This window comes from Maniola hyperantus, chromosome 7 (genome assembly GCF_902806685.2).
Source record: "Maniola hyperantus chromosome 7, iAphHyp1.2, whole genome shotgun sequence".
Classification (NCBI taxonomy): Eukaryota; Metazoa; Arthropoda; class Insecta; order Lepidoptera; family Nymphalidae; genus Maniola; species Maniola hyperantus.
The window spans coordinates 5,052,028-5,073,386 of NC_048542.1; the positions used below are offsets into that span (position 1 = coordinate 5,052,028).

Here is a 21,359-nt window from a genome sequence, read left to right on the forward strand (position 1 = left end):
AAAAGTTTTTGTATAGATATACATTTACGAGAAGACTAGGTAAATAGTTATGGGGATTTACAACACAGTTTAAAATATTATAATCATCTGGCATATTGTATAACTTCTCGCGACTTCGTCTATGAGCGCGACTATGAGCGCGATTTGAGAGATCGCTTGAGAGTAATTCAGACTTTTTCAGACGGAAGTAATGTTCAAAAGAATCATAGGTAAGTAAGTTTTGCCGAAAATAGCCACCCAACTGATTAGCTGTTTTGCATCGATGCTGTTTTGATTAGGATACCTTTGTTCCCGAAAGTCGGATTAAATTGCATCTCGAGGTCTAAAAACCGATTTCATAGTTGGAGCAGTCTTTAACATTGCGAAAGTTTCAGTTTTCATTTCAACTAGAGGTTTTTTGCTTGATATTGTGTAGATTTTATAAATCCTACTTGATCGATTAAACTAAATGTGAATAGATAATTTAAAATAAAAACCATCTTCGTGAAATGTTCTGAATGATGATGAAATGGCTTTGAAATCCATTGTGAAGTTTAGGAATTATATATAAGCGAACGTACTGACACAAACATCAAATGCGTCTTTGTTTTTAATCTATCTAGAGAAGAGATAGAAAAGTTAGTCGTGCATTAATCTACATCAAGCTGAACTATGCTAATGGTCAAATGGGTGCATTTAACTCACGACCTCTCGTTCCCACGAAATGACTAATATTAAGACTATGCTTAAAATTTGGGAAAGGACTTTAGCCAACCTTCAAAACGGGTGTTGCAATTTAACTTCCGTCTTTATGGCATGTTGATTTTAACTATATTAATCTTTCTTTAATTAATAATAATTAATTGGTAGGTAATTTTATTTATTTATATTCGAATACAGATTCGTGTAAAGAATAACTACCCATTAGTTTTTAGTCTTAGTTTATTGATAATGGTATACTGTTATCGTGATCTGATTTTTTCATTTCAAGTAAGCTTAAGGTCTATATCTTTATATATCTTTATGAATTGTTGAATCAGTCACACTAGTTGATTTAAACGTTATTTTGAATACTTTATATACTAGTAGTAGTACCATCGATATTACCTACACTAAAATGCCTTTAGCAAAGAATACCAACTAATACCACAGAATACATAGAATCCATACTAAGTATCAAAATCGGACACGATACGATGCTCTGTTCTGTGGAGTAGAAAAAACTCCTTGTTAGGTTAGCGATTAAAAAGAAGGTATTTTTATGTACATACTACCTAGTAGCACTGAATATATTTTAGCAATAGTCAAATCGATAGCCAATCGGTTCCTAAAAAGCTCGCTGAACTATTCATGTCCATGCCAAAGTTATCACAATATATTCCTATTTTCCTACCCTTGTAGGCAAGAAGGTCGAAATTTCTACGTTACAACAAAGCAGCCTTGGTTTTGGTCACTTCCGGTCATTGTCGAAAAACTTTAAAGGCACTGGTATACCTACTGGGTCTAATGAATGAATGCATGGATAAATCTTATTTGTACCATCACAAAAAAGAAAACTGAAAAATAAAGACAGAAGTAGGATACAAGCTAACGCACTTTTCAATTATTAAGTTTCAGTTTTTTTTGCTCGACTTTATATTGTAGCATCTATTTACCAGCTTTTGATGCGATTTCGCCTGCGTGGTAGAGTTTTTGAAAAACTCCCGTGTGTATTTATTTTTCCACGACAAAAGTCGTAAAGACAAAAAGATAGACATGTTTTATGACATAAAATGTAATAAAATAATATTGATTTTGGCGTAAGTAGGTAATTATTAATTTTTCATTTTAATAAATGGCTTCTTGGATGAAATTGTTTGAACGAAAAGGAATCAAAACTATACCTATAATACCTCACTTATGTTATGACGACTGTAATTTGGGAGTAGTATGAAGACAAAGACGCATTGTAATTCCTAATTCGATTGATGTCAAGATCTCTATCATTATGGGCACACACCTTAATGTATCGTCATGAAGTCATGAGGTGTGGACAGTAATCAAAATTCTCTATAGGTACGATACAATTGTTAATTAGAGATGGAACTGGAGCGGAATAACAAAGAACGCACTTGAGTATTTATTAAGGGTATTTCTTAATTTTTTCAGCCTTGGCCGGTGTGGTTAACGATTTTTTTTGAAGTGGGGTAGATACATCGTTGTGAGGTATATACAATGGTAGAAAAGTATACGTGCTCACTGTGCGTTAATCTCCCATTTATTATGGACGGAAAAGGGACAGAAACCTTTCAGAAAACTAATGATTGATGACATTTCGTGATGCAGTACGTAAAATAAAATGTACCTAAAGTAGCTAACAAACCTGAGCACTCACTAGTAACAAAACATTGGACATTCGCTGTTTTTTTACCAATAAAGAATAGAGTACCTTTATTCCTGACACTCCTTTATAGCGCTTTATTCCATGTTCGTCAAAATTTAAAAACGGTGAATGCTCAATGTTTTGTTACAAGTGAATGCTCAGGTTTATCAGCATCTTTAGGGAAGTGCCATCTGCGTGAAGAAAACGCCAAAGAAAATTTTCGCGCGTCTCTCTGCTTGCAGTATTCCTCTACATTTACCCTTGCTTTACCTGGACGACGACGCGACGTACTGCACGTATTTTAAAGTATTGTACTATCTAGGTACATCTATAATTTTAGTTTTTTTTTTAAATTGTGGTAATTGAAAGCTGCACGAAAATAACTATATTTTCGTTTATAGGAAGACGGAGAAGAAATCGGGGATCTCTACCACGACGACGAGAATGGAGCGGCTCTACTTATTAGAAGACATCCGAAACACGGAAATCTTGTGGTGGTGAGTAAACTTTTATTAATATAAACTAAGTAATTATCTAGATAAAGTAAAAATATATTTAGTACATTATCAATGTTATTTGTTAAAACAGTCTAGATGTCATATAAAAAATAAAAAATAAAATAAAAATATGCAGACGAATGTAAGTAAGCGAAAGTAGGTAGATTTCTATAAAGAACTCAAAATGTTAATGCGGAAATCTGTGTGCCTGTTCCTGTTCTCTGCTCTCTGCGCCTTAAGACCGAAGGGTTATAATGAAGTCCACTTACAAAAACAAAAACGAGATTTCAAGGTCAAGGTCAATTTGTAATGAAAATATAAGAATTGTTGGAAAGTAGACTACGGTAGTGTTTATATTATTGGTGCATTTGGTTAGTATTTTATCAAGAAATTCTATAACTACCTATGTAACGACATTGTAACGACAATGAACTCACAAGGTAGGTAGTTAGTTTTTTTATGGAGATGGAGCAAATAACTGATAGTCATTTTTAAATAATATTTAAATTAATAATATTATTATGTCATTTATATTCCACTCTTCTCATAGCCTTATAGCTCATAGACTCTAGAACATCGCAGAAATGTAAGCAATGAGCAGCTGAAGCTGAAGTGGCAATGAGCAGGGCACATGTTCGCTTACATGTGCCCTGCTCATTACCACTTCAGCTTCGTAACCCTTCGTAACGCTGTTACTCTGGTTCTCCTACGGATCTCCTAATTTCTGATTCTCGTAGAGAAACTCACTAATAGTAATCCGCCTGCTCGTTTGTTCGCTAATATATTTAAAAAAACATAAGCCAGTTTTTATATTCTTAATTCAATATGCTTCGTTAGTGTAGGATTCTGTCAAAAAAAAACAGATTATCATCCAGACAGGAGACAAGCCAATTATTTAGCTAGTCACCATGGAATCGTGATCATACTAATTCAATGTCACAGCCTTAATGTGGCGTTTTATCCGACATATACGTGACTTGAAGACTTGGATAATCCCAAAGTTCAATTTGGTAAATTAGTACTTACAGTGGTGAGCTTTCGACGAATTGGTAGACGGAAATCATATACCTACTTACTTGCTCGTAACTTAACAATTATTATTATTACAATAGGTACTGGCCGTACCCATTGTAAATAATACCTTCTAAGCTCTGATTCAGCATAATATACTCGCATCGTAATCAAAGCCGGGCGCAATTTCCATTTGGGAAAACTCAGATCCCTATTGAATTTTTCAAATTGACTAGTTTCGTGTCGAAGTTGTGGGCATCATCTATTTGGCACAGAGAACAGAGATAGCATTGCATCTTGGAAACGAAAACTACTTCTTACTCCGAAAAATCAAAGAGCTCCCAGAGGAGTTTTTAAAAAATCGAAACTTACGCGGGCGAATTCGCGGGCATCTTTCAGTTACATCATCATCATCATGATCAACTCATTGAGCAGCCCACTATGAGCATGGGTCTCGTCTCAGAATGAGAAGAATTTAGGCCATAGTCTGCCCAGTGCGGATTGGCAGACTTCACGCACCTTTGAGAATGAGAACATTACGAAGAACTCTCAAGCATATGCAACCCTGCAAGATGTTTTGCTTCACCGTCAAAGCAAGTGGTATTCAATTGCTTAAAGCGCACGTAACTCCGAAAAGAGAGGTAAGTGCCCGGAGTTGATTTGATTGGGCCTACCTCCCGAAAAGAAGTCTGATGACTAGACTATCACCGCTTTTACACAATAATAAGGTATGCGACGCACATTCGAAGATGAATAAACAAAGTGGTTAATATTCGCTAATAAAGACAGCCAGTCATAACCTAAAGCACACACAGAATACAAACCGAGTTCAAACAATAGAATATAAAAGTGGACTAAGGTCGATTGCTGCAATCCATACAATCGACGGGAAAATGCTATAATACACCTAACAAACGTTCAAACCTTTATCGTGACGATCTTTTATAACTCTTCATAACTTCAACTAGCTTATGCTCGCGACTTCGTCCACCGTGGACTACACAAATTTTAAATCCCTTTTTTACCCCTTTAGAGGTTGAATTTTCAAAAATCCTTTCTTAAATGTGTAGGTCGTCATAATAGCTAACTGCATGCCAAATTTCAGCCCGATTCGATAATTATACACAAACTAGCTTATGCTCGCGACTTCGCCCGCATGGACTACACAAATTCCAAACCCCTATTTCACCCCCTTAGGGATTGAATTTTCAAAAATCCTTTCTTAGCGGATGTCTACGTCATAGTAGCTATCTGCATGCCAAATTTCAGTCCGATCGTCCAGTAGTTTGAGCTGTGCGTTGATCAGTCAGTCAGTCGCCTATTTTCCTTTTATATATTTAGATTATTTGGCTATACTTGTGCTGATAGTTATGTAGATAATGGATATACATTTAATTTCGACAGGAAGGCTCAATAGGCCACGACATGGTTATCCGACCCCTCCCTGACACGATGAAGGCGATCGCACCGGACGATGAGATGTTCATGGACCCCTCCACCATGGCTGACATGGTCTCCATTGACACTGGACTTCCTATTGGTAAGTAACCTATTTTTCCGTATAGACTCTATAGGCGACTATACGACTATACTAGACTATACGATATAGGCGTAGTATTAATTAGCATGGCCACTTGAAAAAGTATTTCAATCAGTGATTAATCAACGATCAATCGGTTCAGTAAATTTAATGCGTTCTTTTTCGCACGCAATATCACATAAACCTGCTACCTAGTTCATCAATAAAACTGTAATCAAGTTCAACTTTATTGCGTTGTTTAGCGAATAATCGCGAATTATTTTATAATAAAATATGGCTAAAATATTCAAATTAGCATTTGTCGACACAGAACTCCAGGTAGTTTTTCATTCATAATCGTAATATTGATTTATAAAGTTCCAATCGTTCTCGAAACGTGTTATACGTGTATTTTTATTATTAAACTTTTTTAAATCTCAAAACAATTAATTTACGGTTTCTAAATAACTGCTGATCAAGACCAAAGCTAGCATATCGCGACTATTTTTAAAATAATACGTAACAAAACAAATCTTGTTTTACTTTGTTTTGTAAAAGTTATGACGACCACAGACTACTTTTTACATTAATGACGACTGTTGTCATAACTTGTTCTTGTCACTACTACGTACAGACGTTGTACCTTGTACTCCTTACCACCTATTGTTTTTGTTGCAGTAAAGAGAGAAAAGGCTGAGCAAGAGAGGTTGCTGGAGTCATTGCAGGGCGCAGCACATGTCATCATAAAGAGGGACCCCGCGCACGACGACCACTCCGGCGATTATGGTAAGCCCTTCTTCTTAATTAATTAAGGGACCTACAGGACCCTACTTAAATATCATAAATCGTATACATACAGCAGCCGGCAAGAAGTATTGTATCGACCTTTAGAAAGGGATTTTGGCTTCGTAGAGCATTGTCTGTCACTCATATACCTATGTGACGTTTTGTCGGTCTCAACGACAGAGACCAACGCTCTACGAAACCGCTATCTATTTCTAAAGGTTTCAATGTATAATATTTTCTGCCGGCTACTATACCAAACTGTAAGCTATTTTTACATAAATCGCAGAAAAGCGCTTTTCGGATAAGCCCGTAAGCAACGCGCTTTGCTATTAATGCTGATTAATTCATATTTACTAGCGTATGCTCGGACTTCGTCCGTATGGACTACACAAATTTCAAACTCCTATTTTACCCGCTTAGGGGTTGAATTTTCAAAAATCCTTAGCGGATGTCTACGTCATAATAGCTGCATGCCAAATTTTAGCCCGATCCGTTCAGTAGTTTGAGCTGTGCGTTGATAGATCCAGTCAGTCAGTCAGTCAGTCCGTCCGCTTTTCCTTAATATAGGGGTTTGAAATTTGTGTAGTCCACGTGGACGAGCATAAGCTAATTGTCAACATTTGTTAAAATTAATTTTCTATCCAAAAATAAAATCATCACCTTTTTTAGGCGATGACAATATAATATATACATACCTACACATATGAATTTTTAAAGTATGGGTGTAGCGCAACAAAGGAGCTTTATTTGACATAGCAAACTATTGTATAAATCCAAATAAAATATCATTAATAAATTTACATACATTCAACATTTTTAAATGATAAGAATAAGTCGTAGAACATAATTAGATACCTCGTGTTATACTTATGTCATATCTATTATAACCTTATACGATTTGCATAGTAAGTATATATCTAATTTATTTAAAACATTTTGATTGTGCTTTTAGTAGATAGTGCATCTTTGATATGTATATGTGGCTTTTTGGAGCTTTGTCGGGTTCGAGCCTGTACCCGTAGTATAAGATTTTACGTCACACCAAACGTTGCTAGAATTCGAGAGTCGAAACACTTCTGCGTTATAGTAAACTGGATCTTAAATGCCTTGTTTTAAAGCTCAAGTTTGTCTTCACATCTACAGCCAGCGCTCCAAGCGGAAACGTTGCGAAATTAAAATCAGTGGCATTGAATTTTTGACTTCAATTCAAGGCTCTTTAGGTCCATTTTACTTTGATGTTATTGTGTTTCGATTCTCGAATTCTAGCAACGTTTGGTGAGACGTAAAATCTTATACTACGGGTACTGTAGACACTTCGCAATCGCACGCGCAATAATTATTTTTCTCTGCAATAGATAGATATAGTAATATGAATATCTACAAATAGACGCCAAGAATTTTCCAAAACAATGCGTTTGAGACAATCTCGACGCAAAACATCACTTTCGTAAGATATTGAGTTTTTCTGTCGGTGTTCCACCCCCCTTGCCTCTTCTTTCTTTCTTTCTTCATTCTGGCCTGGTTTCCGCACTTAAACGTTACCCCCTTGCCTCGTAGAGCCTGTAAAGCCGTCGCGACGCATCGGTCCTGTGCCTGATCTCTCTCCGTTCGTGTTGTGCCGTTCTATCTGACTATGAGAGTGAGGGAATAGAGAGTATACCTGTGTTTGTGCTAATCTCTTTGAACTGTGGCTGCCGCCGCCGTGGCCGAACTTCGGTTACGAGGCCATTATCCACCTCTATACAAATAGTGATTATTATCTATAAGGTGGATGTTGGCATACATCGGCTGGATAGTCACGTTTACATTACAAAACAGATTGCATATTAATTAAATATCGATTATCATAATGGTCGAGCATATTTCCGTGCAAACACATATTTATAAATGTTTATTGTGCCAAACTCATTAATGCGACATTTGCTTGTACAGTACATACTACTATGTAGTACCTATAGTACGCGAGAGATCGAGATGGCAATCGAGGGGGGGGGGGGGGGGGCTCCGCACACCCGCACAGCCCCCGCGCTAACCCGGTGCGGGATAGCGCGGGTGACGTGCGGGTGTGCGTGGCCTCATACCCCAATTGCGATCTCGACCTGTCGTGGTGCCTAAATTAGGTTGTAAATGATGATGAAGGATGGGCCGTGAAAAGGTAACAGATAGACGAGCACACTTTCGCATTAATGATATTACTTAGTATGGATACTGTGCTTTAGACACATAGTACCAGCAGAGATAATTTATCTTCTTGTTAAATTATCTCTGGTACGAGATAGCCCGGGGCTTAGTATAACTGTAGGTCCCTGTAATAATCCCCCCAATCGCTGGCCCCGCAGAAAGGTCTTAAGAAATAATAAAATAATGATCTTCTATTAGCAATACACGGAAACACACGTGTTCGCACTTATGACAGGAAAGGCACCTGTGTGAAAATTATGCAAAATGGTGGACAAACCAGTTTTATGTAAATGTCGGCCCAGCGATTTATAAAACTGTGATAAGTAATAATTTTACCGATCCTAAATTGACTTTAAGACATGAGACGCCTGTCTGTCTGTTCTATTTACATGTTTTAACGCCTATTATACAAAAATTGTTATAAACTCATTTGATTTTATTGAAAAAGTTGGAGGACTTCGTGATGGTACCTACAAATAATTTCATCTTGAGTGACTGATTTATCAACGCAAAACGTATACCGCCAGGTTTATAAACTTGATGGCGAATGATATTACGGTTGGCAAGTAAACTGATTATTTATTTATTTTGGTATCTCGATCTCGTTATGCGTTTATCCAAAACTTACAAATCTCATAAATTGATATTGGCCAAAAGGTTCGACGAACTGACATATTCTGTAATAAAATACATAAGTATGTATATGTTTCTCGTCTTAGATTTGATGAAGTAGGTATGTGAACGTGGTTTACCTATTGGGCAAATCACCTGACAGACAGAAAATAATTTATTTAACGACAAAAATAGAGCTTACGTTTCCATTATAATTGACTTTTGATGTCCACTTGATTGGTCTCATCAATATTTAGATATGTAAAATATAAGAAATGTAATCTTTGTTCTTTATTGCCTGCTATGCAGGGGGGTCATAAGGTCATGAATCCATTTCGGGTAGTTACATGTTAGGCCTGAACCACATACAACGAGTAGTGGATCGTGAGCGCGAATAGTAGGTAGCTAATTTAAAAAAAAACCCTATGAAGCTACGTCAAACTGCAGCGCGTGTGAGTGCTCTTTCTTGTGTGAAAGCCTTTATACAGTTGTTGTGAGTTAACAACGTGGCCTCATCCCGTGACCGTAACGAAGAAATCCACAGGAGAATCAAAACGAATCAGCAAGCTGAAGTAGCTGTGGGCAGGCCACGTCTATCGCAGATCCGGTGACCGCCTGGAGCAGACGTGTTCTGGAGTAGAGGCCGCGTAGTAGCAAGCGCAATGTGGGACGACCCAGCCCGCTGGATTGACGTAGTGGGCAGTAGGTGGATGAGGAAAGTGGAAGACCATCTGGTGGCGTGTTCTCGAAAAAGCCTATGTGCAGCAATGGACGCAAACAGGCTGACTGCTTGATTGATTGACTTGTTTCTGTCGCACCGCGCTGCCGTCACGCGATCTGTTTGATTCAGGTTTTATTGTTATGCCATCTTTATTAATGCAGATTTTTAAATATCACTTCATTAAATCGATCGAGAATAACCTGATGGCGGGGAAAACCATTCATTTTATTAATTCATTCTTTTTTATTTTGTAGGTAGACATAATTAGTTGTGGTTTTGTCAATTTTGCCATATTTTATTGAGAACAGAGCAACAGTTCTAGCGATAAAAATAAAATACATGCTTCATCATCTCAACCCATCGCGTCGGTTCACTACTGAGCACAGATCTCCTCTAGAATGAGAAAGGTTGAACGGTATTATCTACCTATACATATTTCAAAAAGAAAATCATGTGTCACGGACTGTACCTCTGTACCAAACCCTTGTCTGGTACAGAGATTTCCTTTATAATTTAAACAAGGAAAGCGGCTGGTTTTTCCTACATTCCCATGCGAGCGACGCCGCAGGCGGCCATTAGTAGCCTAACTTATCGGTCAAGGTGCAGATAAGTAGCGTTCTGAACTTGGACTTCTGTCTTCTGTCCAAGGTTCTGAAATCCGAAGATCAACGTGAGTTCAAAGTCAAACCCCACCTTGCATTAACGTAAGCTATACGCTTACGTTAGTACGGGGGGTAAGGGGGTTTGGGGCGCTAACATCTTAGCACCCCAAATGTCAACCTCACCTGCACGTGGTGCCCCCTGCGAATCAGCGGACGAGGATATGACGACCGAAGAATGGCGGGATAACCATTCCATATGGCTTGGCTTTAAATAATACAGACCAGAGACGGGCAGCAGCGTCACTGGTGCGAAATAGCCTACAGCCCTGCGCTGACCAACCCGCCTGCCCAGCGTGGTCAGTATGGGCACTACTTCTAATGAGCAGCGCCAATTTGGCGCGCTCTTGGAAAGGCCTATGTCCAGCAGTGGACGCAAACAGGTTGATGGATTGGATTGGATACGCTTAGAGGGAAAGGAGAGTATTAGTAACATAATATAACGTGGCTAAAATAAAATTGTTCTCGTAATTTTATATTGGTCTGCTCTAATTTGAATATTTGTAAAGAACTACTATCTACAGAATCTCTCCCTTGGGAAATTCGAAAAATCTTGCCTCGTTCTTTGTTTACTTTATAAAGGAAACTTCTGTGACAAAGTTCAGCTTTCTAGGTCTGCTGGCTGAGCGTTTATGAATCAGTTATTGAGTGAGTCAGCTTTTTTTTTTGTATGAGAGAAAATTGCATGAAAATCTAGTCAGATCATCATCGTTATTATGTAAATATTAGCAAATATTATGCATATAAATTTATAAAATTTTATTATCTTCTAAATATAGAAAGGATAAGCTGACTAACCAGAGTAGTATTTGATGGATTCTTTGATATTGTGATGTGGTGACACGTTCAGGTTGGTATTTTCGCTGGTTTACATTAATATTCCAGTTGCTTTCATTATTCCAGTAGTAATCTAGCATTCAATTACAATCTAAACGCTGTACATAACTTACCTATAGGTAGGTACCTAATAGTGCGGGCCAATTATATTCGCTATGAATTCCGCAAAACATTTATTTTATCTTATTATATAAATATTTTTTCTTATTTTTTTTGACAATTAATTATGTAAGTACATATTATATACGAGAGATTTAAAAAAACGCAGGCGCCATGTAATCTTAATTTATGAAACATTTTCGTGCATAATAGTACCTATCTAACATTTAACATTATGCAAATCTATTTAAATTAATAAATATCACTTTGCATGGTAGGTAAATTATAAATGTTGATTCTATGATGCTGATATTATTAGCATTCTATGAATGCTAGTTTTATTAGTGCGTTTGAGATGCTATACACACTCGCATTATTTGAATTTAAATTAACCATAAACTGAGATATATTATTATTTATATATATATATATATATATAAATATTACAGCTTGTTACGAACAACTTATATACTAGATATTCTAGATGATAGATGATTCCCGCTATTTTGTCCACGTGGATTTAGGTTTTTAAAAATCCCGTAGGAACTCTACGATTTTCTGGTATAAAAGTAGCATATGTCCTTCCCCGGGATGCAAGCTATCTCTGTATTGAATTTCGTCAAAATCTGTTGAACGGATGGGCCATGAAAGGCTAGCAGACAGACATACCTACTCATTTTTGCATTTATAATAAGTATTAGTATAAAGACCTTATAAGAAGAATATGGCTTATGTATAAAGACCTACATTAAAGTATGGAATTTACGACGTCAGCTAAATCTACATAATATTGTTTTTCTTATTATCACAATATAATTTTTTGATGGTTTTTGGTATTTTTTCGTTATAAGTACTTATAACGAACAAATAAATAAAATAAAATAAATTACAAAAAAATTAAAACCGACTTCAATACACAAACACTAAAAATTAAAAAATAATTTAATTTATTACCGAATATATTATGTACTAGCTGATCCCCGCGGCTTCGCCGTAGATTTAGGTTTTTAAAGATCCCGTATAGCCTATGTCACTCAGGAATAATGTAGCTTTCTACTGGTGAAAGAATTTTTAAAATCGGTTCAGTAGTTCTAAAGATTACCCCCTACAAACAAACTTAACGACATTACCTCTTTATATAATACAACGGGCCGTGCAGCAGAAATCGTAATATTTTAATTTCGCCATAACTTCAAAACCAAACGTCCAATTTTAATCATTCAAAGACCAAATATTATCTCCATAAACTGTTCTTAGTGATGAAATCATTTATTTTGATAAGGATTAATAGCATGAGTAAAATAAACGCGTTTAAATGTAGTCCAAAAAAAATTCAAGATTTTTAAATAAAAAAATGGTTGCTGTGCCTCACTCGACATAGATGGGTATAGTGTGTCGCGGACTTTTTTGTAGATATTTATAAGATCTACAATTAATTAGATCATTTTATGGTTCTATCTTTTATAGTTTAGGCAGCGTACGCAAAATAAGTAACTTTTCTGGTTGATTTTTTACACCTTGTGTCCGAAAAACCCAAATATCTTACGGAACCCTATTTTTTTCCAAAATAAAATATAGCCTATGTTACTCGTGGATAATGTAGCTTTCGAATGGTGAAAGAATTTTTAAAATCGGTCCAGTAGTTTTTGAGCCTATTCAGTACAAACAAACAAACAAAGTTTTCCTCTCTGATCCCCGCGGCTTCGCCCGCGTAGATTTAGGTTTTTAAAGATCCCGTATAGCCTATGTCACTCAGGAATAATGTAGCTTTCTACTGGTGAAAGAATTTTTAAAATCGGTTCAGTAGTTCTAAAGATTACCCCCTACAAACAAACTTAACGACATTACCTCTTTATATAATACAACGGGCCGTGCAGCAGAAATCGTAATATTTTAATTTCGCCATAACTTCAAAACCAAACGTCCAATTTTAATCATTCAAAGACCAAATATTATCTCCATAAACTGTTCTTAGTGATGAAATCATTTATTTTGATAAGGATTAATAGCATGAGTAAAATAAACGCGTTTAAATGTAGTCCAAAAAAAATTCAAGATTTTTAAATAAAAAAATGGTTGCTGTGCCTCACTCGACATAGATGGGTATAGTGTGTCGCGGACTTTTTTGTAGATATTTATAAGATCTACAATTAATTAGAACATTTTATGGTTCTATCTTTTATAGTTTAGGCAGCGTACGCAAAATAAGTAACTTTTCTGGTTGATTTTTTACACCTTGTGTCCGAAAAACCCAAATATCTTACGGAACCCTATTTTTTTCCAAAATAAAATATAGCCTATGTTACTCGTGGATAATGTAGCTTTCGAATGGTGAAAGAATTTTTAAAATCGGTCCAGTAGTTTTTGAGCCTATTCAGTACAAACAAACAAACAAAGTTTTCCTCTTTATAATATTAGTGTAGATATACAAGAGTTAATATCATAGAGCAGAAACAAAGTTTTGTTTCTGCTCTATGGTTAATATAGTTCCATAATAATACTTTTTGGTAGCCTTTTTTTTTCATTTTGTTTTATGCACCAAAAGTTACCTACAACGATGTATGATTTAAAAACTGTTTATTTATTAGTATAAGTGCCTCCAAACTGCCCCGCGTATTTAGCTAAAAATATCTTCTTACAGCTTTCATGGAACCAGACCACTTGGGCAAGAGGTTTAGGCGAAAAAGATCAACGGAACCCCACAGTCGACGGAAGCGAGAGGCTCCTTACGTGATATACCCGGAGATCCTCGTCATCGTCGACTACGACGGCTACAGGTCAATATCGTTCATTATATTTTATCAGACCTTACCTTACAGTCTTTTTAGGGTTCCGTACCTCAAAAGGAAAAATGGAACCCTTATAGGATCACTTTGTTGTCTGTCTGTCTGTCTGTCAAGAAACCTACAGGGTACTTCCCGTTGACCTAGAATCATGAAATTTGGCAGGTAGGTAGATCTTATAGCTGACATTTGGGGAAAAATCTGAAGACCGTGAATTTAGGGTTAGATCACACAAAAAAATTAAATTGTGGTCATGAACTAATAATTAGTATTTTCAACTTTCGAAGTGAGTGACTAAATCAAGTGGGGTATCATATAAAAGGTCTTCACCTGTACATTCTAAAACAGATTTTTCTTTATTTTTATGCATCATAGTTTTTGAATTATCGTGCATAATGTCGAAAAAAAACGACTGTAGTACGGAACCCTCATTGCGCGAGCCTGATTCGCACTTGGCCGGTTTCTTTTGTGTGATCCTCCCTTTTTTCCTCCGACATGGCGATCGGAGCCTGTTCTAGGTCGGCTGCAATAAGCGTACTCTGCCATCCAACTTTGTGTGTTGATACAACCTTCTAGATAGCATATCTTCTCAATGTCCATGGTTCGAACCTTACTCGATGTTTAACTTTGTCTGTCTCAGGTTACACGGAGGCGACAATCTGCAAATAAAACGTTATTTCGTGTCCTTCTGGAACGGCGTTGATCTGCGATACAAACTTCTGAAAGGGCCCAGAATAAGGATATCTATTGCGGGCATTATTATATCGAGGGTAAGTTTTTGAAGTTCATAATAGGTAAGTACAGTACGCGGCCGAAAGTAATGTACATCAGTCTTTCGAATTACATTTCGGCATTGTAGAGCGTTGTCTCTGTCACTCATACCTATATGACGTTTTGTCGGTGTCAACGACAGAAACAGTGCTCTACAAATTTGTTATCTCCTTCTAAAGGTCGATGTACATTACTTTCGGCCGCGTACTGTACCTACTTTCATAATACGACTTGTGTCAAAGACAAGGTTAAAAGTAGAAAACAAACTAAAAGCGGAAAAACTGCAAGAATCATTGCTACAATTTCAATAATTGGATGACAATGGATGAAAATTGGATGACAAGATGGTAGGTATCTTGTTGTTTTGTTGCAAGAATGCATTTGTGCCAGTAGTGTCAGCCAATCAAACTATGTATATCGATCGGCACAATAACTATCGTTTTGCCTCAATCGATTCCTAACTGTAACATGCTCCGCCTACGACGTGGCATTGACTCCGAATGGCCCACTTACGCAACGTTCGTTGATCTCTAGCGTCAGTCAAATGTTTTATTGGCAATATATCGTGAACTTTTACAAAATATAGGATTTTTAGATTTTTCGGGGTTTTTTTATATCAGTAATCATCAGAAGTATCACTTATCTTCATTTTTGCTAGCGTTCTGGTTACACCCTGTATAAAATTTGACATTAATTATGTCTTCTTTTGTTTTAACTAGTGTTATAAAACAAGTAATAAACATGCTCAGACAAGACATTAAAAACTACATAATAATTTAGTGCTGTCTATTCTGTTTATATGATTAGGTACAATTTGAATATTGATTTTGAAGAAGAAAAACAAGAAATAGGTAGGTAAGTAAGTATTCAAGATACTAAAAATCTATTTGGTAATATAACTTGACATGAAGTACAAAAGGCCTTCCTAAGATACCTGTATAAACGTTGCTATGGATATTACCCTTTCCTATACCCAACCAAATTTCTGTTAGGTTGCTTAAGTTTCAACTCCCTGGAGGTCAGACGCATTTGCGACCAACTCAAAATTATGTGTCAAATTTTGCGAGGAGATGTTAATGCTCCAGAACTTCATGACCAACTGTGTCGCATACGTGTCCCTGAATCCAACAATAATCTTCGTCCACGAAAAAATAAACTTTTCGTGGTCCCACATCATCGCACTGTTGCTAGATCTATGTCACCTATACCCCGTTCATTAGCATCATTCAACGCGCTTTTGGACAATAATGCTCAATGGGACCCATTTAATGATGGGTCTATAATACTGGTTCGGGAGTTACTGAAGTACGCTGAGAGCATTGCATGAATATGTCATTCAATGTTCTCAGCGTACATATTCAAAATTCTTTGATCTTTTATCGTTTTGTATTTTGTGTCTTTTTTCTTGTACCTTTATTTGTATTTAAATTTATTATTAATCATCTAGTTAGTGTAAGTGGCACTGCCGTTCTAATTAGATATAAAATAAATAAAATAAAATAAAATATTACTTTGTTTAGGATACCTAGATACCTATCAATTTGTAATCCTACCTATTACATATTTTTTATTTTATTTTAAATAATACAAAAACTTGTTTATATTAATTTGTCTAGAAAGGTTCTAAAAGCAGGCTAGAAACAACGATATAAATTTTTCTATTTCAAATGTCTAGAAACAAGAATATTTCGTTTTTAGGGTTCCGTACCTCGAAAGGAAAAAGGAAACACTTTGTAGTGTGTCTGTCAAGAAACCTATAGGGTCCTTCCCGTTGACCTAGAATAATTTTCAATCATTCACAATTATAGCACATATAAGGGGGAAAATCTGAAAACCGTGAAGTTGTGGTTACACCATTAAAGAAATGTGTTTTGAACAAATAATTAGTATTTTCAACTTTCAACGTAAAATAACTATATCAAGTGGGGTATTATATGAAAGGACTGTACATTCTAAAACAGATTTTTATTTATTTTTATGCATAATAGTTTTTGATTTATCGTGCAAAATGTCGAAAATTTTTTATTGTAGTATGGAACTCTCGGTGCGCGAGTCTGATTCGCACTTGGACGGGTTTTTTTTTCTATCTTACCTATGCTATGAATTATTTATTTAGAAAAATCTTGAGCGTTCTCAGGTATACCTACGTTTTATTATGCATGTTTATTAGGTACTATATAATGCCCGCGGCTTCGCTCTGTCGCCGAGTCTTGGCTGGTTTAATTAGCACCTTAGGTTTTCATCGAGACGGTCGGGGGAGATTCGGGCATCCCAAAGAAATCATTTGAGTATTTCAAAGCTACCAAAAAGCTTCAGTTCCTTTTTTAGTAGCCAGTGTACGCAGTCTATATAATAAAATAAGGTCCGAGAAATTAAGAAAGTAATATGAGTGTTTCAAATTATCTCAATCTAACGCCGACCTCCTACTGAGCACTGGTCTACTCTCAGAATGAGAAAGGTTTAAGTCTACCACGCTGGCCAATGCGGATTGGTGGAATTCGACTTCTTATTCAAACACACCTTGCAGAACATTATAGAGCACTCTCAGGCATACAGGTTTCATCACGTATTTTCTAAGTATGTACCTACCTAATATAATAAGGCAAAGCTAGGAACATTGTCTTTACCTACGTTTTATTGTGTTCGTAGAAGCTAGCTATACTTAATGAAGTGATGAACTTTATTTGACCAGAAACAGTTTTATGGTCTATAAATTATTTTATAAACCAATCACATTAAAAAATGCTCCTTAATTAATATTCAAATATATACAATAGATTTTTATTTCTTGCTAACACGTGCAGAATACCTACGTCTTTAGATGGGCTTACGATTCACGGATAATTAAAAAAAATAGATTGATAGCTAATAGAGTAGGTCTAATGGATATAGGAGGTAGATAAATACCTACTTATGATTATTTTAGATAGATCATCCATACTAATATTATAATTATGCGAAACTGTTTGTCTTTTTCGCGGCCCAGCACTTACCGATTGACGTTTAGTAGATACATAATATAGTCCGCGACAGGTCGAGATGGCAAACGAGGTATGAGGCGCGGTGACATATCACATATCATCATTATCATCAACCGATAGACGTCCACTGCTGGACTAGCTCTCTTGTTGGTACTTCCACACGCCACGGCCTTGCGCCGCCTGAATTCAGCGGCTCCTTGCGACTGACTCGTCTGATGTCATCCGTCTGCTTCCAAGGTCCCATCCCAAGGAGCTGGAATGGTGACCTCGCACCGGAAGGCACAGCGTTGGAAGACCCCCAATAGGTGTACGGACGACATTATCTATATAATCAGTACCTACCCTTATTATGAATGCGAAAGTTTGTTTGTTTGTTGGTTTGTCCTTCAATTACGTCGCAACGGTGCAACGGATTGACGTAATTTTTGCATGGGTATAGATAAAGACCTGGAGAGTGACATAGGCTACTTTTTACCCCGGAAAATCGAAGAGTTCCCACGGGATTTTTGAAAACCTAATTCCACGCGGACGAAGTCGCGGGCTATCAGCTAGTAGTTAGCTATAAACAAAACTACTTATTCAATTAGTAATTTTTATTGAAAAATTAGAACACTATTGTGTTTTAAGACTAAAGTTAACCATTTCGTCGGTTTCTATACAAAACTCTTCTAGAAAGCTCCTTTTCGATTTAGGGTAGCCTTCCAACACCGCATCAAGCATATCAGAAGAGATCCTTTTGCGTTTCCTGCCAAAGAAATAAAGAGGATATCAAAAAATCCGACTGCGGTTTGCGCTTCACCAGGTCTGGTGTTTTATTACTTAGTATAAAAACGGGTCATTTTTGAAATTATAATAGAAATTAATCGCTGGCTCATAATCGAGCATTGGTCTTGAATCCGTGTCCGGTCTGAAACCGTGAATTTAGGGTTAGATCACACAAAAAAAATTAAATTGTGGTCATGAACTATTTAGTATTTTCAACTTTCGAAGTGAGATAACTATATCAAGTGGGGTATCATATGAAAGCTCTTCACCTGTACATTCTAAAACAGATTTTTATTTATTTTTATACATCATAGTTTTTGAATTATCGTGCAAAATGTCGAAAAAATACGATTGTAGTACGGAACCTTCATTGCGCGAGCCTGACTCGCACTTGGCCGGTTTTTTAGTTGGACAATTATATATTAGAAAAATATCAAATAACGCAAATTGTTATAATAGTAGGTATACCTACTTAACTGTCTGAAATCAGATAGTTCATATAGGTTCCAAAAAAGGTTGGTAGGTAACTAAGGTGACCCTAGTTCAATTTGACGCATGCAATTGCCACTGCGCGGCGCCGCTATCGCACTTTGTAAATCGACTTACCTATATTCTTTCAGGGACTTTTCGTGTTCCTCTAAAAGAATTTTCTTTTCACCAGCACTTATGACCTCGGTAGTGTTCCGTAGGTCGGTCAATTTTTTTTCCAGTTTATCTATGCTATTTTTAACTTCCTCAATTTGAGATTTTGTCATATCATTTGTGGGGGCAGATACAAGGTTCTTAAGATTAGCTTCTGCCTTCTTTAAGTCGGAAGTTTTGTCGTTTAAAATATTCGTTATGTTGCTTATTTGAGTGTCGTAATCTGAAAAATAATTTACTCAGTATTTAATATAGGTACCTATAGGGGTACCTACCTATGTGCTTACTTTTGTACTAATTATTATACTTATGAATAACAGAACAATTCAATCAGATTTTTGCTACAGAATGACAAAAACAAGCCTTTTTAGGTAAGTAGGTACATACTTATTTGCTAAGTACCTATACTCATTAAATAAAATCGACCGACCTATAATAATACTGGAAATACCTACTACACTTTACCTTCAGTGTCAGAACTTTCTTCCACATTTTCTAATTGTAAAGCAGCATAAACTTTCTGTTTTCCATACAATTTACATTTTATTTTACCCGACTCACTCAAAGCGTCAAGAGCTTTTTGCACTGCGTTTTTCGTGTACGCCCCTCTTAAGTTAACTGTAACATCTGCACATGAATATGGTCTATTTGTATCAACTAGATATTTCAAAACTGCTTCACTAGCCATTTTTATCAATAATACTTTAAATTAAAGTTATAAAAACAGTAAAATGTCAGAAAAATTCGTACAAAATGCCGCGTAAACGTAACTGGGTCACTGACGGTCACTGGCAATTTTTTTTTGCCGCCATCACTATTGAGGCAACGGCTTACGACATTTTCAGCTTAATTCAAGGAATATTTTTAAAAAAAATTATTTATTTATATATTTTTAATTATGGAAAATAACATTTTATCATTTATTTGTATTTATCTAGTTATTTGTACTTACTTATTTTTATAAAAATATATTATTAATTCATACAAAAATCATCCATAACCATTATTTTCGTTGGGTTGGTATCTATCATAAAGGAACAGATGAAAAATAATAAATAGAGACTAGAGGCGAAACCAGATGTTAGCAAAAAAATGAATTAATTTGTATAAATTAGCAACACCTGCAACACCACAAGGCACAAATGAAAAATTACGTTTACGTTTTTATTTGAACCTAACGTTTGACCGGTTGGGTTTTATATTTTTGTGAATATGGACTGGTTTTATTAGGTACCTACCTATTTATTGGTGTTATTTCGAAGTCAGTAATAAACCGCAATACATTTAAGATTCCATAGAATTTGAGCCTTGGGTAGGCAAACTTAGTTGATGAAGAGATCATTCATAATTAAATAATAATACCTAGTCAGTACTTAGCCAATAGGTAGGTACGTCCATAAAAATTTATCTCGTAGAATGTTAGCAAACCTTTTAGCATTGCTCGAAAAGTGTATTTCCATAGTAAGTAGGTACCTACGTAGATATTGAACCTAATTTATGCATGAAGCTACCTACCTAATTAATTAATTATATTTCGGAAGTAACTTCGTACATGATTAAATAATAATTTGCTACAATGATCGCAAAACAAAAAGTCTGAAGTTGCAAGTTGCAACTTGATGGTCTGCCTCTGCGCAGGACATAGTCAGAATACTTTATGTTTCTGTAGTCTCTAGGTACAATGCGCAGTTAAAGATAGGTACATTTCGCATTCAGACTGGACTAGGTTTGCGCGCACTACTAATGCTACTAGACATTCAGTACCAGTAGACATCAGCTCACAGCTGCCTCTACTAGTAGGTAATTTTGGCCAATAGTTCAAGGTAAAGTTTACATAAAATCACGTTTCTTATGACACGTGAATCAACTCCGACCAAGATGCATAGATAGCTATGTGAAAACTGATTAATATTACGATTTCATCCAATTATGTTAATTATGCTCGATTTTAATTTATTTACCACAGACCCATTAAGTAGTTACTTAATTGATATTTGGATAATTTGTAAATGTCGCCAGACTTTGAGACCAAATTAGCAGAAAATGATTCAGGTAATACCTATTACCTACTTGTCTATATAATAATGTGCATACCTACCTGCCACGTAGGTACCTACCTACGCTCTATTAAATAGGTACGTACCTATATAACTA

General features: G+C 36.1%; 2 protein-coding genes across 6 annotated transcripts in view; one reads left to right on the top strand and one right to left on the bottom strand.

Moving 5' to 3' along the window:
• Window positions 1-21,359, top strand: part of sona (sol narae) — a 131,994-nt gene that overhangs the window by 101,331 nt on the left and 9,304 nt on the right. For all 5 annotated transcript variants that reach the window (XM_034969939.2, XM_069499876.1, XM_034969937.2 and 2 more), the window contains 5 exons: window positions 2,743-2,838; window positions 5,254-5,389; window positions 6,047-6,154; window positions 13,905-14,040; window positions 14,687-14,816. In XM_034969939.2, the coding sequence (XP_034825830.1) occupies window positions 2,743-2,838; window positions 5,254-5,389; window positions 6,047-6,154; window positions 13,905-14,040; window positions 14,687-14,816 (606 nt within the window). The remainder of the gene's footprint in view (window positions 1-2,742; window positions 2,839-5,253; window positions 5,390-6,046; window positions 6,155-13,904; window positions 14,041-14,686; window positions 14,817-21,359) is intronic.
• Window positions 18,377-20,673, bottom strand: LOC117983404 (homologous-pairing protein 2 homolog). The gene is made up of 3 exons (XM_034969943.2): window positions 19,671-20,673; window positions 19,170-19,428; window positions 18,377-18,543 (listed from the first exon to the last, which is right to left on the bottom strand). Exons 1-3 carry the CDS (start codon window positions 19,891-19,893, stop codon window positions 18,411-18,413), a joined length of 615 nt encoding a protein of 204 aa, XP_034825834.1. The 5' UTR covers window positions 19,894-20,673; the 3' UTR covers window positions 18,377-18,410.